The sequence below is a fragment of the Nipponia nippon genome, unplaced genomic scaffold, assembly GCF_047370975.1.
Source record: "Nipponia nippon isolate SJK-2023a ecotype South Korea unplaced genomic scaffold, ASM4737097v1 scaffold_4, whole genome shotgun sequence".
NCBI classification, from domain to species: Eukaryota; Metazoa; Chordata; class Aves; order Pelecaniformes; family Threskiornithidae; genus Nipponia; species Nipponia nippon.
Window position 1 is genome coordinate 20,384,359 of NW_028262358.1, and position 16,923 is coordinate 20,401,281.

Consider the following 16,923-nt stretch of genomic DNA (forward strand, 5'->3'; position numbering starts at 1 on the left):
TCCTCTCTTTAAGATACAGTGCAAACTTGCTTCAGCTGGCTGGCTGTTAAATTACCTGGGGAAAAAAAATCTGAATTTAAATTACATGGAAAAGAATTTTGAGTGAGGAAATTAGAATTTTCTTCTAGCGAGTAACTTCAGAAGTTGGAGAAGCTTTAGTTTACTGAAGTTAAATAATTTCTGGTTGATCTGGAATAAACAGAAGACTTTTGTTTATTGTGTGTGATGCATACAGTGGCATTAATGTCACTTTCTACTTTTATAGAATCACCCTGTGAAACTTGTTAAATTATCAGCTTAAGAGCTGAATAGGTTGCAGCAAAATTGATGCAAATGTCTGAAGTATTTTCTGAGTGCTGCTGGTTTCTGGGTGCTACTGGCTCCATATAATTGTTAGCTTACTGAGTAATGTGATTGAGTATGTACTTTGCACAGTGGGTGCATGTGTGACTCTCACAACTTAGATAATAGGATTAGTTTACAGAGGGGATGCAAGTTAAGCAAGAAATATTTTTTAATTAACTTTAAAGTTACAGAGTCTGGACCTGAACCTCTGTTGTCTCATGTAATTGCTTACATGCATTGCCATTTCATATATGCAGCGACCAACAAAGTTTATATTCACTTTGTACAGAAGTAAATGCTTTCAGGAGGCAAGAGACTGGCTCTCATGCCTCAGTGAGGTAAATGTAACTCAGCTGTTCGTCATGTTAAGCAAATTTAGTTTGTGTTTGAGCTGTGGCACAGGAATGTCACAGAACACATTTTTTGTTTAGATTTTAAATTAGTATCACCTGTGTGTGAATAAGGACCTAAACGTCACAACCAAAACGGACTTCATCGAACAACAAAAAATACCTTTCAACAAAACACACAACCCCATTCAAGTTGGGGCCTGGTGATGTCGTTCATTAAGCATGCACTGATGTGATGAACTCCCTGAAGGGGATTACAGCTGAAGAGAGTCATTTCAGTTGCCAGACTCAGACATTTTAGAAAGAAGTAGCTTATCACCAGGAGGAAGGTATGTCTGTTATAGCATTCCTCAATGCCTAAGAAAAGCTTTGCACTTAAAGAATTGGACTTGACAGAAGTTGTGGCAAGCCACCGTGTCTTAATTTAAAATTTACATCTGCTTCTTGATGTAGTCTTTTGAATGTGGCATAGAGCAAAGGCTTTTGATTTGGAAGCAGCTACTGGGATAATATGGAATGTCCTAGCTGGTGTGGTTAGCAGATTCCTTTAAGGGTTTCATGAATCTCAGCTGCAGACTTTGGAACTAGTGAACTTCTTTTTTCCATCTGGGAGGTAGACTCAGTCATTGCTGCACGTTTTCCCCAAAATTGTTTCCACTGCAAGGTCTGTGATCTGACATTTTAAAATAAATTAAATACTAAAAATGCAACATTAAATAGTGACAATTAATTTAACAACCACTGGAGGACAGCTGGTGCATTAGCGGAACTGTATGAAGGTGCTGAAGGTATAAAAACATCAGTTTTCTTTTTTATAGCGACTTTTTTTCTTTGTGAGGAAATTTGACAACACTGACTAGTTGAGGCCTTTGCTTTGAATCGCTGTCTGGAAAAACCTTATCTTGAGTTGGAGACTAGCTGTATAAATTAGGTGCCAGAAGTTCAACGTTGCTGGAAAGAATCCAAACTTGTGAAGCTGCTGTGCTGTGCCCTAGTCCGGTGAGTTTAAGTGAGCAATTCTCTTGGCATGTTCTCTTCTTTTTTTTTTTTTCCTCTCCCCAGCAATCTGAATTCCAAAGCTTTCCCTTCTTTCTGCGCTCTTAAGCCATATCCCTCAGAAACTAGAGCTCAGACATTTGACTTGATGGACTTTTAACAGTAGGTGGCAGAGGACAGCAAATCTAAACCAGCTGGCCCCCTGCTCCTCTTACATTGATGCTGTTGTGTTCATTTCTGGCAAACTCTCTCTGAAATTACTATCTTAGAAACAGTCTAAGAATCAGGTTCACTATCTTTTTGCTGAAGAATTAAAGGAGTTATTAAAATATAAATGACTGGCAGGTACAGCTTTTTAAAAATTATTACACGGTATTGCAAACGAGATGTTGCCTGATGTCTGTTGCTTGATAATCTTCCTAATTGTGTCGGGACTGTAAAAGACTTGACTGGTCTGGAGGCAGTTTTAGGCAGGGTAACAGAGAAGAGGATGAGAAGTTACTGTTAAAATTGCTTAGATACAGCACTGAAGGAATTAACTGAAGGTCTGGAGTTTTAAGTAGTGTGCTGAAGGCATGAAATACAGCAGTGTCTTCCCAGCCCCCCTCCCCCCGATCCCACTGTATGACAAGACTAATGGCAAGAAAAGATGATGCTATTGATTTCTACTGACGATCATTACCCTCTTGTCTGTAATGTCTTTCTGCTACTGCAGGTTTCTGTGGTTCAGATCAAGTAGATCTCTCGTGGAGAGAAGAAAAATTATTCTGCTGCAGATTTGTTTGGTCGGGTTTTTTTTCTTTTCTTGGATGCTTTTCAAGCAATTCCAGGAGTATTAACTTCCCCTGGACCCTTGCTGTGACTGCTTCTAGGGAACTGCATGTGGTCTTAGTCAACTGCAGCATGCTCCGGACAGGCTGCCAAGAGTAGTGGGAACCAGGGAAGAGGTGCAGAGCTTCAGCTGTCTGTGCCGTTGGCTCCAGATCCCGCGGATCTCATCTTCTCTTCCTTTTTGAGATAGCCCTGTATACGCAGGACTGAGAACTGTTGCCGCTTGCCAGTTCTCCTGTGCGTGACTCTGTTACCTCCAACTGTTGACACTCCGGAGGTTGAACCTGCGGTCAGAAACCCTCCCATGTTTATTCCCACTGTGGGGGGAGCCATCTACTCCTAGCTCATAAGACCAAAAAATGTTTCCTGTAATTAATAACCTGCTGTGGGAAATTCATGTCATGCTTATCTAGTGACATCATGTCTGAATTGCTGTAAGAGGCAGAAATGTGGGGTGCCATGGGTGAAGTAAGAAGTCCGTAGGGAAGGTAAGAAATGCCGTTGAGGTATGCACAGGTGCAAGCCGTTTTGTCCCTGCTTTACCTGCAAACCTGGCGAGTGTTGTTTCCTCTGATGGAGGGAAGCTGTGAGCTAAAGCCTGTGGCCAGATGGCACCGAGAGCCTCCACCACGTATGAGTCACAGGACCTGGGCAAAAACTGGGAAAAAATAGGTGCACCCCTTGAAGCTTCATTTCCTTAGCAGGGATGGGGTTGTAGTTTTGTGTGGAAGATGTAAAAATTAGAAGTTGTGCCAAGAGAGGCTTCTGTGGATTGACCTGCAAGAGGCATGCACTAGCAAAATATAGGTACCACGCGCATAAATGCTTCTGAAACCTCTTTTCTAGTTGATTTTTCTATCTAAACATTTCCAGGTTTATTTTACGGGCTTAGAAATTATTATTTTAATATCCTAATTATTATTAGAAATAATTTGTAGCTGTATTTGGGGCATCCGTTAAAAGATCATCCCCTTTATTTTATCCCTTACTGGCTAGATGCTCCTAAAACGTCAACAGAGATTTGCAGAAGAGTTTTGGGTCTCCATTGCCACGTGTTTTGGCCTGTAACATTTTTATCTTGTAAAGTAAGTTCAAAGTCTGAGTAAAAAAAAAAAAAAAAAAAAAAAGAACACAACGAAATGAAAACTGGGATTATAAACCTTCTGTGGTAGGTTGACCAGTACGTTTGGGCGGCGGCGAAGCGAGCCGCACGTGGGCCGGGCCATGAGAAAGAGCTGGTTCCTACAGTGCCTATCCTACTGGTAATGTATAGGCAGCGCTTTAGGAGCACGCCTGCGGGGGCGGCGGTGCTGGGCTTTGCTCACGGTCGGGGGTGGGTGTTTCCAGTCCTGACGTCAGACAACCGCGCAGAGACACACCGGCGAGGGCTGGCGCTGCCGCGAGGCGCGGCTTTCTCCCGGCAGAGCCGCTGCCCGCGGGGCGGCAAGGGTTACGGGGAGGCGGCGGCGGGGCGCCAAGGGCGACGGGGCGGGGCCGTGACGCCACGGCGTTGCCGGGAGACGGCGCGCTGTTTTCGCCAGGTGCCCAATAGGCGCCGGGAGAGGTGATGTCATGCCGCCGGCGGCGCCTCCTCATTGGTCGGCCCCGGCGAGGGGGCGAGGTCCGCGGGGAGGGGGGCGGGAGCGGCCCCCGGCGGCGACGGGCCCCGCACCGCCGGAGGGGCGGCTCCGGGGCTTCCCCCGCCGGGGCCGCCGCCTGGCCGGGAAGGAAGAACCCCGGGGGGCGGGAGGTTAAAGCTGGTCACGGCCGTGGGGAAACGGCCGGGCTGGGCCCAACGGCCGGCCCCCGCCGCCCCGGCCCCCGCCGGTTGTCCTTCCGAAAGCGAAGCGCTCCCGGAGGTGTGAGCCGGGGGCGGGGAGGCTTTGCACGGCGGGTTTCAAACGGATGCGAGACACTTCTGGGACACGTTTTTAATATCGCTGTATCTCAAAGTGCTGCAGCAAAAAAAAAAAAAAAATGTCTTCTTTTTCTTTGCTGTAATCAGACAACTACAAAAATAGCTTTTTGATACCTTTTTTAGCTTCCCCCCGAGCTGCAACAGTATTGTATTAAACAATACTTGATTATTGCATAGGAGTTCCCTGGGTTTTTATCAGCGCTGTTAAAGTTTCTTTACTGCTTTAGAAAAAGAGATGCTTATATACAAATCAGGTCTGAGTTTTGTTCTCCCTTCACCTGGGAACTTCTAGTCCTCTTCCCTTTTATCCTTTCTAATTAGTGGGGAGATTTTAATACGAGTAGGAAAGAAAAACAGATGGAGCTGTTTTTCCTGCAGAGAGAGCCCCGTAACGGTGCTGATTTAGCATACTTTCTCTTCCAAGCCTTCCTTGAGCTTTTGAAGTGCTGCTAGCGAAGTGCCTGGGTTTGAAATGGGCATCCCGCACTCTGGTTCAGGGAAGGGAAAACTCTCCCCCCCCCCCCCCCCCTTAAGTGGGTCTAAAAGGTTTGTGGGGTTGGTTTTTTGGACAGCGCAACCTTAATGTGGGTCTCTAAGACGTTGTTTTGGCACCTCAGCGTTGTTCTGCCAGGTTCGCCTCGGCCGGTGTAGCTGGACTGCCGGGTCCAACTAAAAATAGCAAAAAAAAAAGTAAAACGTACCTCGGGCAGGGATGCTAAACTGGCCGCCTACACCAAGAGCTAAAGGGCGATCACTGGTAGGACCGTCCGTCTGGGGCGACTGGGGGAGGCTCCAGTGCTGAAGCCTGACCTCGGCCAGTCGCCTCGCCCCCGCGCTTGCCGCTCCCGGGAGGCTCCCTCGGGGAGGGGCCGGTGCTGAGCGCGCCCCTGCCCGCGGCGGGGCCCGGAGGCCAGCCTGTTTCGGGGGGATTGGAGGGGGGGGGGTGACCCGCGGGGACTCGCACGTATCTCCTATTGCCACAGCCCCCGCTGAGTCCCGGGAGGCTGGCACCACCCCCGCCCCGGCCGTGGAAGTTGAGCCCCCCGTGGGCCGGGGCCGGGCGGCTCCCCCGGGCCGGGCACCCCCAGCGGGGCGGCGGGGGACAGGGGGCGGCCCGGCCGCCGCGGGAGCCGCGCTGGCCCCTCCCGGGGGTGGGCGGCGGGCGGGGCGCGGCGGCTCCTCCTCGCCGGGCCGGGGTTAGTTTCGGAGCGGAGCCGGGGGCGACGGTAGTGCGGCGCCCGGTGGGAACAAAGCGGAGGGCGGGCGGTGAGGCCGGGCCGAGCCGGGCACCTCCCGCAACAGGTCTCCCCGCGCGTCCCGGCGGCAGCGCAGGCCCTGCCCTCCGCCTCCCGGGTCCGCCGGTCTCCCGCTCCGGGCGGCGGGGCCGGCACCGGCCGCCCCCATGCGGTTCGGCTCCAAGATGATGCCGGTGAGTCCCGGGCGGGCAGGGCCGCGGGGGCTGGGAGCGGAGCGGAGCAGCGCGGCGGGTGGCGCCCGGCGGCCTCCCCCGGGGCGCGGAAAGTTGGAGCGGGGCAGCGGGAGGGAACATGGATCCTGCGGACGTGGAGGGGGCGGGAGGGCGACCCTTCCCTCCTTCCCTCCTTCCCTCCTTCCCTCCTTCCCTCCTTCCCTCCTTCCCTCCTTCCCTCCTTCCCTCCTCCCAGCGCGGGCTCCGCAGCCGCGGTGCGGCCGCGCAGGGGCTTCCCCTCCCCCTCCCGGCTCTTTTTTTTCCCTTCAGCTTTTCCTTTTCTTCCTCTTTCACGCCGGGATCAACTTGTTAGACGGGCCCGCTGGAGCAGAGCCAGCGCAGGGGGAAGCGGGGGCCCCCGGCAGCACCGCGGTGGGGCCGGGGGCGGCGGCGGAGCGGGGGGGCCCACAGCGGCCGGGAGCTTCGCCCCGCTTCTGGGGGGATTCAGGGCTGCCCCGCTGGGGCCGCTCGCTCCGCTCCCCCCGGTGTAAACAGGCACCTCCTCGGAATCCTGCTTTTTTTTTTTTTTTTTTTTTTTTTTTTTTTAAATGGTATGAAGTTCTTAAAGTTGGCTTGAAACGAGCCGCATCTGCTGCTTCTGGGGGGTGGGGGTGGTTTTGTTTTCGCGTGCCCGGACTCCAAGAGGAAGATGGTGTCCATGTTGTTTACGGTTCAAAGTGATAAGGAGCTCTCGAGGGTAGGTATTCCCATCCCCGGCTGGGAGAGTTTCAGGAGTGGTTCACGGCTGTGTGTGTTAAACCTGTCCTGCTCTGGAAGGAGTTTCTGTTTTAACGCTTTCAAAAGGGACAGGGAAGACCACCTCCTATCGGAGTTTTAACATGGATTTTTAATCTACAGCGGTTTTGTCAGCTGAAGTTGGATGAAAGCATAGCACAGCAGCTTTGCTCAGTTTTCAGCACAAAATATGTGAAGGTGATGACATAAATACTTAGTTTCCTTAACAAGTACGCCCGACTGAACACCTGGTTTTGCCAGCAGGGATGCCCCGTGAAATCCATAATCTCTTGTTCCGGGAGGCTCGAATATGTACAGAAAATCCCAGCAGGCTTAATACCTGCTTAGTCTGAGTTGAGGGTGCTTCAAAATGTTCTCTCTGCCATCCTCCCCCGGCCAATATGGCCTGCTTTACCGTGCTTGATAACTGGGTAGGCTTGCATGCATAGGTAGTCCTTTCAACAGCACTCTTCTATTAAAGATTATTTCCAGATTAACTCTTCCAGGAGCTGACCGAAGCAGGTGAGGAAAGAACCGAACTGGGAGGTGAAATTGGGAGTCCGTGCTGGAAGGATATGGGTGTTTCAGGGATGCTTGTTTTGCTATTGGTGTGAGGTTCATCCTCTGCAATTAGGAGGAAATAATGAGTGATAATTTGATCTTGCAGAACGCTAGAGAAGGCTGGGTGACTGTTGCTTTAACTAATGAGAGGAACAGACAGAATATGAGCCCAACTACAGATGAAACAGCCAATGTGTTGTGCAACTGTGGTGTTGTCTACCTATGAAAAACTAAGAAAAACAAGCAGTAAATATAATAAGGTGTTAATTCAACCCACATCAAAACCAAGCTAGGTAAGAACCCTCATATAACAGTGAAATCTCAAAGAGATGCTGTTGCTGGCCAGTTTGTTGTCACTGAGTTCAAATAAAGGAGAAAACAAGCAGGAGCAGTCTTATCCCATCAGCATTTGCAGGTGACAAGTTCCGGAGTATGGATTGCACTGGTGGCTCAGACTTCTCTTTGGCTGATGACTCAACTCATTAGTGATTCTGGTTTTTAACCCATAAATAAAGGGATGGATACAGCCTTTTCACATTGTGTTTACTGTGAATAATGAAAGACTCGTGAGGGTTGAATGTGGCTAAAGGAATTAAAAATATAAGTATTATGAGTATTAGAACTTTAATTCACCTTTAAAAAAAACCCCCAAAAACAAAAAACTGAGTTTTAGTATAATCTTCAGAGGGATAAGATGTCCAACAGTTACATTAAACAGTGCAAAAGGGTGTTAAAAAAGTGCTGTGGTCCACTGGCTGTGGGGCAAACAAACAGCCACTTGCCACTTTGAAAACATTTTATAGTAAATATACTCATGTGAGTCTGAAAGTGTGGAAATGCAGTGCCAAAAGTAATTCTTACTATTTCTCTCTTTTGTAAGTATTGTTACAGATTTCCTTGTCTCTTTTTTTTTTAAAGATTTCTTTTTCCCTGAACTAATTCTCCTTTCTCTTTATCAAGAGATTGAAAGAGTTTGAAAGAGTTCGGGGGTGGGAAGAGAAGGAGGGAGCAGGATATCTGAGTGCCCTTTTGTTTACACACTAATGAGGTGTTCACGGACTTGAGTATCTTTATCTGCATTGTTTGAATGGGAAGTAGTAGGCTGGCCCTAAACCACCTGCAAAATGTTTTGTTTCTTGCTTAACGTTTCTTACGGTGTCTCTTTCCCTTTCCCACCCTTCAAATAAAATTGTATAAGATTTTAAGTCTCTGCTCCAGGTCCATCTCTCCCCTGCTCCAGAAGGTAGCGTAGACAAGGGATTAAACAACACAGGAGGAGGGCTTGTGACCCCAGGTGGGGAATACAGCAAGCATGAGCCCAGCCAGGAATTCACCTCTGAGTAGCTGCCAGTGAAAAGCCTGGAAACTGCTGTAGCAGCATAACTACTCGTGCTCTTGGGAGACTACCCTGAAATGGGAATGTTTTCCTTGCGGTGATGACAGATAGGAGCTAAACTGCTGCTGTAACCATATGTCAGGACAATGTGATTAAAAGTCTGCATAAGGGTGTAATATGAAGTAATTTGTGTGTAGCTGTACTGGTGAAGGTAATAACAGGGTTAACGCTGGCAAGCTGTGTGAAGTTGTCTCACCTTTTCATCTGCGAAGGCTTGTGGGAGTGTGACTGGTACTGTTAAGTAGTGAAAAGGAGCTGGAAACACTTTCAAAAATAGCATATTTTTCTGCAGCATAATTGGTCTCTCTCCCTTATTTTACATTATTACCCTGAAGATGAGCATGTATTGAGAAATAATTTGCGTCATTATGCATACTGGATAAATGGCTTTTTGAAGCTAGTAGGAGGTAACACAGATTGAGCTACCCTTTAATGCCCAGTGAAGTTTTTGAATCAAAACCCCTAGATGATCTAGGTAAGGGTCCATTTTGCAATTTGTCTTATGTACAGTAGTTACTGGGAGCCTCCTTGAAATCAGCATGGATCCAGACATGCAGATATACTGTTAGGGTTAGGAACTAACTTGGCAAACTGGAGAACGCTTAAGTTCCTAAATTAATTTTGCCTTCTATCATCAGAAATGACTTAAACTTCTGAAACGGAAGTTTCCTGATGTGTTCTTTTCTAATCAAGTTAAACTATGCTTTGTTTGAGTTTAATGCTGCAACTTTGATATCATAGGGAGTTGTGCTTTCCTTCTACAGTCTGTTGAATGCCTTGTTCCAAGTGGTCTTCTCTAAGCTGTTACATCCAGTGAGCAGTGGACTTTTTCATTGCAGTACATATTTTCGTTGCAGAATGCTTGCTACTTTGTGGATGTGTGTGTTTTTTAAAATTTATTTCTACATTATTTAAAAAACCCCATACAATTAAAGTTGTTTTGCTTGCTCCATTAGGCAGTTAATTGGAAATGCCATATGGATTCTGAATTACTGAAATAGTGTAGTAGTAGCCCATTTTGGGCAGTTTTCTTGGGAAACACTTTTCTTGCCTCTTAACTAAAGAAATTTTAACAGAAATGAATCCCTTGCACTTTCTAAGAGCACCTATAAGTTTCTAAACAGACCCCCCCCAGTAGAGTTTAACAACTTATGATACCAATAAGTGATCTGTAGGATCCCAGCCCCATTTCCTACAGTCTTTTAATTATTTAAGCTCCTATCTGGTTTATCAGTCATTAACATTGGTTTTTCTTGTCTGCCTGCATGGATTTTTTTTTTCAGTGCATGAATGGGACTTCAAACTGTGAGCTCTTCCGAGGATATGCCTCGTATCTTCATGTGACTGAAGTATTTAGTGTCTGTTGTGTGTTCTTTTAACTGAATTTCCATTTAATGTTAGTCATTTAATATTGTGACTGTATTCAAACATTTTAATGTGGTATTCAGTGTTTAAAGTATTTTGTCTAGAATGCTGAATAAAGCTTAGGTGATTATTTTGCTGAGCTTTCTTACCTCTAAACTTCTCCTGCCTCTTGCACTTCTCTTACAGAGTGTGGCCTGTCATTATGCACAATAGGAAATAGTGCCTTGAGGTTCCCAGAGTACTTTTTCTTTTTCCTTTTTCATGTTGTTACAACAAGATCTTCTTTTCTTTTTTTCTGTCCCATGAATAATTTTTCCAGGAATAGTTTTAAATGCATTTAATTTCTCAGATTACTTTTTTAATACCTTAACCCTCTATCTGCAATTTGTGTTACATTACACTGCAGTATGTTAAATATCTTTAAATGTTATGTATGTTAAATGTTATGTATGTATGTTAAATGTTATGTATGTTAAATATCTTTGTGTGGCTTTTATCAGAAATGGGGGAAGGGCAATATTACAAATTCATACCAGATCAAGCTGTAGAGGCCATGGGAATAGCTAATTATGCTGCTTCTGATCTATTCAACAGTTCAGGGTGTGAGTGCCTCATGGGGCTCTTGCATTTACTGTTTCAAGGGCTAGTATGCAGTGATGAAGTTTGGGATGGGTGGATAATTCACAGGATTTTGTTTTTGTTTTCCTCCCTAGTGTTGCCAGATGGGATCTCCGCTTTATTAGTGATCAGGTCTGCTTTGTGAGATTAATTTACATGCGAGTCAGTTGGACTTCAAAAGAGGCAGGTATAAAGGTTATTTCAGCAGAATAAACTAGCAGAAAGGCAATGTGCCTAGCATTCCTTTCAAATTATTGATTAAGAAACCATCTTGAAAATGCTCCATTTGTCTAGCCGCTGTCCTTGTTAGTAGTCTGCCTCAGGGACTCTCCTTTCTCTCCCACTGTGTGTGTTATTGAGCTTGTTCAATTACGGGCAGAGTTGTGCCTTGCTGCTGTACAGCCTCTCTGAAGAGGGAGCTGGATAACCCCCAGGAGACTGACTCCAGCTACCTCCCATGGCTTGGTGGCACAGCTGGAGGAGGACTTTTGCTCCCTTCTGTGTGGGCCCACTGATAACGAAGGAACCCCCAGATCCTTTTACTCCGTGGGCTTTTGACTTCCTGTGAAGTGTAAAAACTTCTTTAATGCTCTGGAAACTGGAAGGTGCTCCTATTCAGGAGGTAACGAGCAGATAAAACTCTTCTCTGCTCTCAGTTTTGTTATCTTTAGGCCTGGCTTCTCTCAGCTTAGTCACTTGTGAGTCAGGCAGAGTCTTTTTGATCTTCAGTTCTCGAACAGTTGGATGATTTGTGTATAAAGGTCACTAGAAATCCTGGACATCATGTGAAGTATACTTAATTATCTTAGTCACTGTTGCTTAACTGTTTTAGAGGTTTCAGGCTTTTCTGTGGAACATGAAAGACCTGAAACATTGTTTAAAATAGTGTTAGACAACTATTGCTGTAGTTTGGGATAAATGTTCATGGAGAGGGAACTGTAAGTGAAGCGGCGCAAGAACAGCAATCGTGATGCTGTCATGATGTTGGACATGTTAAAAGGCAGAAACCAGTCTTCCACTTGCTTTTGCTATTTGCTTTTTGTTAATCGTTAAACACCAGCAGCAAGATCCAGAATATTAGAGTTAGTCATGCGTGTGTCCTCAGCAGTTGTTTCACCATAGCGATGGCATTACATGGATGTTGAACCCAGTTTTGTACAAAGGATGAGCCCTTTGGTTTTTGTTGCTGTGGCGTTAATAGCAAGAATTTTATTACTGAGATGGTAATGTCGTTTCTGTACCTATTTCTTCTGTGCTACAGTGATGCTTCCAGATCTTAATACGATATGATCCTTTGATAGATGGCTGTGTGCAGTGCCCTAGCTTTTATTGGCATCTATTTTAAAAAGGAGGATTAGGGGAGCACTTCTTGCCTTTTTCTGGATTTTTTTTTTTTTTTAAATCCTATTCTTACATCTTTATTTCATACTTTTGCAAAGTAAAGCATATATGATTTAAAATCAAACATGTACTGCAGTTGTCTCTTGTTCTGCGTGGTTCTTTTGATTCTGAAATTGATTCAGGAAAACCTTTACCTCTGTGGTGTACCTGGGTTATAGGTATAGTACCTAAACTCAAGTAAAAACATGGGTGCTTTCACATTGCTGACTTGAAAGTTTCTGACGTTATTTTGAGTTGTTGAATATCAAACACCTGGTCTGTAAAATACTAACTGCTACGGATCAGAGCATTTAATAAAGGGAGAGGAAGCTGCGGGGAGGTTAAGCCCCTGGTTAAAGGTCATGCAGTGAGTTCAGGCTGGGATTTGGGAGACCAGGATTCCTGTACAGTCAAACCAACTGGTACACTGTGGTGCAGCTGGAATAGAAGTCTGTCATATCCAACATAAGTATTAAAAGATCTTGCTTAAAGTCATGACATCGCCGGCACCACTACCTCTGTAGCGTTAATCATGAATGGGGAGAGAACCTTTATGGTAGTTCATTCTGTTCCACACTTGAGAACAGTGCCCAAAAGAGGTGCGTGTTCATAAATCCTTTATGTGTGTGTAAAGTGAATATTCCCTTTTCACTGTTTAAGGCATATCTTGGATATAAGAAGCAGCGTGTGGGTTTCGTTTTGTTTTTTGTCGAGTAAGTTAGGAGATTTTCCTTGTCTTTTGATGCTTTTATTTTGTGAGGCTTAACTGCTTAAGGAGCAATTTAGATTACTTTACCTTACTTTACCTTAGATTTACATTACTTTACCTTAGATTACTAGTTTTCCTCTATTGCAATAGAGCGTTAAATCCCATTGTTTCTTTAAATTGAAAGCTAAGGAATAGTCTCTGGAATCATGTCTTTTTCTTGCCTTCAGTTTCCTTCTGTCATTTAAAAGAGGAAAATCCATACTTCCGTAGATGATCTTCAATGAGTTATTTTTTAATGCTGTCATTGTTATCCCATTTGAGCTCTATGCTGCACCAAACCACCCGTATGCTCTGGTATTCCAGTGGAGCAGCAGCCCGCCGGTCTGCGAACATGTTGCAGCCTTGCAGTGTGCAAATAAGGAGCTGGAAGACTACACATAAGCTCTGGTGTAGAGTATCCCTCTTGAATTCTCAAGGAGGTGACTTTCCCCTTGTTGGGTTTCAGTAGCCGCAAGCCTTTTCAGCAAGACACACAAGGATCTCAGCCCCCTATTCCTTAGTTTTGCTGGACAAAGTTGAAGTTGTGCAATTGGCTGGGCTAGCAGATCACACAGAAATGTACAGGAAGGCTCTTACTCCCTGTGGCTGGGGCTCTTCCTGAGCTGTTTCTGTCATACCTGTGCACAGTTATAACTTGGTGGTAATTTCCTTGCTGCTTGAGAGCGGTGTCTTGTCTGGTGTGCTTTTTTTTCTTTTATTTTTTTTTAAAGTATGTGCAAACACCTTTTTTCACCCTGCTCTCAATCCTACATAAGTGTATGCTGCCCTGAATGCAGGACTTCACCCAGATTGGTATCTGGGCCATGCAGAGCAGTGATTGATGGCTCCTGCCCTGGCTTCTCCAGGGAAGTGAAACCCATTCCTGCCATCTTTGGGCATTCTGGGGCTGGGAAGACCCTCTAAAGGATGGGATTCCCAGAATTTGTTTGAGGCTATCTGATCTCAGCTGTAGTAAGACTGTGTGTGTGTATCTCAACATAATGAAGTGTTCAGGAAAAGCTGACATAGCAGGGAATGTGACTGATTTCTGGCTGCAAAAGAGGGAGAGAGAGAGATGTCAGAGTCGTGAACGGCAGGGTGTGTAGGGTCCAGGCAAAATACTCCAGACCCCCTTGGAGAATGAAGCTCTCCTGTGAAATACCAAAAATGACAAAGTGACTCTGCCATCGGTCATGTATGCGCCATGTTTCTGAAAAGCCTTGCCTACTTACCGTACTGCCCCGTGGCCACTTTATCAGTGATAGCCATGCTGTGCCTTCCAGCCTTTTGAGAACACATTTTACTACAAGTAAGGGTTTGTGTGAGGAAGCTATGGAAAAGGCATTGCATGCTGCTTGTCTCTGCATCGTTATTCCTACGCTATTGTACATAGGTCTTGCCCACGAGTCCTTTCTGCAGTGTGGTTTCCCGGTGTTGCACAAAAACATTGTTATTTAGAGCGCTTCTCTTGCAAATAGCAGTTAGTGGGGTTGGGTTAGAGAAAAAGTTTTCTACCTCCAGGGAAGCAGAATGAGTGGCCAAATAGTAACAGGCTGAGAGGGACAATTTCTGGAGTTCTTGGGGCAGAAGTCTGTTGAGGAGTCTAGCATAATATAAATGTTGATTTGATTAAACTCTACTCTGTTTAATTAATTTAAAATAGCTGGGACATCACCTCAGTGACCACCATTTCACACAAGGCCATCTGTGAAGTTCGCTGTCATGACTTTGCTGGTGACAACAGGCAGAGCCACCCAGCAAGCCTGCTGTCTCGCTCTGATGAACTGCTCTCCCTTCCTTCGCTTCTCAGCTGGCATGTCTGCGTTAGAGCCTGGTATTGCCTAGGAAGAGCTCTGGGGAGTGAGTGGCACTTAAATAAAACCTGTCAGACAGTGATCAACTGTACAATCTGCCACCCTTCTGCAGCTTCTGTTATAGTAGCTGAATGTTTCCTGATGAAAGTTAAAGCATGTAGACCTCCACATTACAGGAGCAAAGGTTAGATCAAGCAGGGCGCATGGTGGGCTAACGGGCTGACTGACGGGGCAAGCTTTCTCCTTCCAGTTCTGCTGTAGTGGGTAATTTGTACATATCCCATTATACTGTGGTTGCGTAAGGCCATCTGACCATCCATCGTTTCCAGTGTTGGAATAGCCCCACTGGTCCCTTTTAACTTGCAAAATAACAAAAAAGATCCATCTGTTTTGGTGCAAAAGCTCAGTGTGTCTTCTGTGCCAGTTGAATGTGTGCTGCTATAGCATAATATTCTTCAGTATCTGCACAGTCACTAATGACTTCCTGTGTGTTTGCAGCCCAGAAGTGGTAGGACAAAACCCCTTCTTTATGGTTTTGAATAATAACTTTAGCTGTTGTTGTCAGATAGATGTAATCACCAAGCATAGGCATTTCAGGCTGGTTGTCTTTGGTGTTGCTGCTGGCTATGTTGGTTGCCTGCATTGCCGTGCATGGGCTGCTCGCTCTCAGTTCACTGGCTGTCATCAGGGTTTGACAAGCAAAGATTGTTCTTCAAGATACACTTCCATTGCAACAGGAGTGCATTCCCACCCAGAACTGGTGGTGAATCGGAAAGGACTACCCTTCTGCAAAGGTATGGTATGACATTGCACCTAATTAATTTAATAGTAGGATGCTGTTCAAATGGATGGTCTTGTTCCTTTGGTTTCCATCCCCACCCAAAGCCACGTGTCTTTTGTAGCTTCCCCTTGAATTTGGTAAGGAGTTGGGTGACAGTTGGGAGGAAATGCTACCTACACTAAAGGCAAAAAAGCAACAAAAAGGCTTATACAGTGGAAGTGATTTTCCATGTGGCTGCATAATCAGACATGATGGGGGGGGGGGGGCGGAATTTGAGAAGAGCATGGCTTGCCTCCATCAGCTCACTCTTTAGGTTGGCTAAGCTGTAGCAGTCAGGTGATACTTTATGCTTTCCTTAACCTCCATGTTGTCTTGAGAGATGGTAATAGAGTGGAATTTCTCCACCATCTTTGGATATTCTCACTCACTGCGAGGCTTAAGTTGGATTAACACAAACATACATCTATCCTGGTGAGACTGAGAAGCTCATATAGCAGGAAGCCTCTGCTTCCTGAAGGCAAGTATGTAGGAAGCTGGAGCTGACCTTGAAAGCAGTAAAGCATGTACCCTGTTATGTGATGTGGTCTGAAATTCCTGTTTTGGGTTTTTCTTTTTTGCTTGTCCTGAAGGTAGATGGTTGAACAGCATGTTCTGGGGTCGCAGCATAAAGGAGATGTCAACCTGCGGTGCGCTAAAATGCCCCTGAATTTCACATTGTAGTAGTGCACTTCAGGATATCGGACCGGTCAGCTTGTATCACAGAACAGCCAAACAGTCTATCCTATGACTTTACCCACGCTGGAATTACCCATGTGGTTAAATATGCATCATTGTTTCAGGTGCCAGAAATGGTGTGTCCTCTGACCTACCTGTGCATGTCATGAGCGTTGTGGTTTGTCATAGATCTGTTTCATGGAGGTAGGACACAGATTTTGGCAGCTATTTTCCTGGAGGAGTGACTAACATGATGTAAGGAGTAGTATTTTCAAAAGCGTTTGGCACTGAGCTCTGTGAAGTTGCTGGGATTGGAGTAAAGCAGTGGTCTACGCTTCTTTTTTTCTGACTTGCTACATGATTTTTTTTGTGTTGCTATTAAATCACAAAGCTTCTGCTTTCTTGTGTGTGTTTTTTTTCTTTTTTTTAACTGTTTGAGCTAGACATTGACTCACAAAAAAGAAAAAAATCCTCCTTTCTACTTCAATACTATGCCTCCCCCATGGGTGCTCCCAGGAGCACAGCCCCCTGCTGCCAGTAAATAGAAGGTAATAAATTTGCTTGATGTGTGGGTCAGGCACTTGTTGCATGATAAATGTGGATTTGACTTGCGTGTTCTGGTGGGCTGAGATCGAGTGCTTCCCGGTGTGAACGTTGATTGTCTTTTTATTGGTGAGATTATTATATGTTGGCTGGAAAAGCAGAAAATGAGTATTTTTAAACCCAGTAAAGAGTTGGTATCTTAGCCAGCGGGCGGTGTGGTGTGGGTGGTATAGGTGCCAGTTTACTGTGATAGCCTGTTTTGTTTAGGTGTAGGTTGTGTTAAATATGCTTTCATCTGTGACGCGGGTGTAACTTTGCTTTTTTCCATGAAGGGTCCTGGCTTATACAAAATCTTTTTTG

The 16,923-nt window shown here is 45.6% G+C and overlaps 1 protein-coding gene across 2 annotated transcripts in view; it reads left to right on the forward strand.

The window, feature by feature from the left end:
• The first annotated feature begins 5,642 nt into the window (after positions 1-5,642).
• TP53BP2 (tumor protein p53 binding protein 2) overlaps positions 5,643-16,923 on the forward strand; it is a 50,395-nt gene continuing 39,114 nt past the window's right edge. Inside the window, exons 1-2 of one of the 2 annotated variants that reach the window (XM_087776492.1) lie at positions 5,643-5,869; positions 7,311-7,497. Coding sequence is in view for 1 of the 2 variants with exons in the window: in XM_087776489.1 (XP_087632615.1) it covers positions 5,843-5,869 (27 nt within the window). In the remaining variant the exon portion in view is untranslated. The remainder of the gene's footprint in view (positions 5,870-7,310; positions 7,498-16,923) is intronic. The other variant, XM_087776489.1, reaches the window with a different exon arrangement.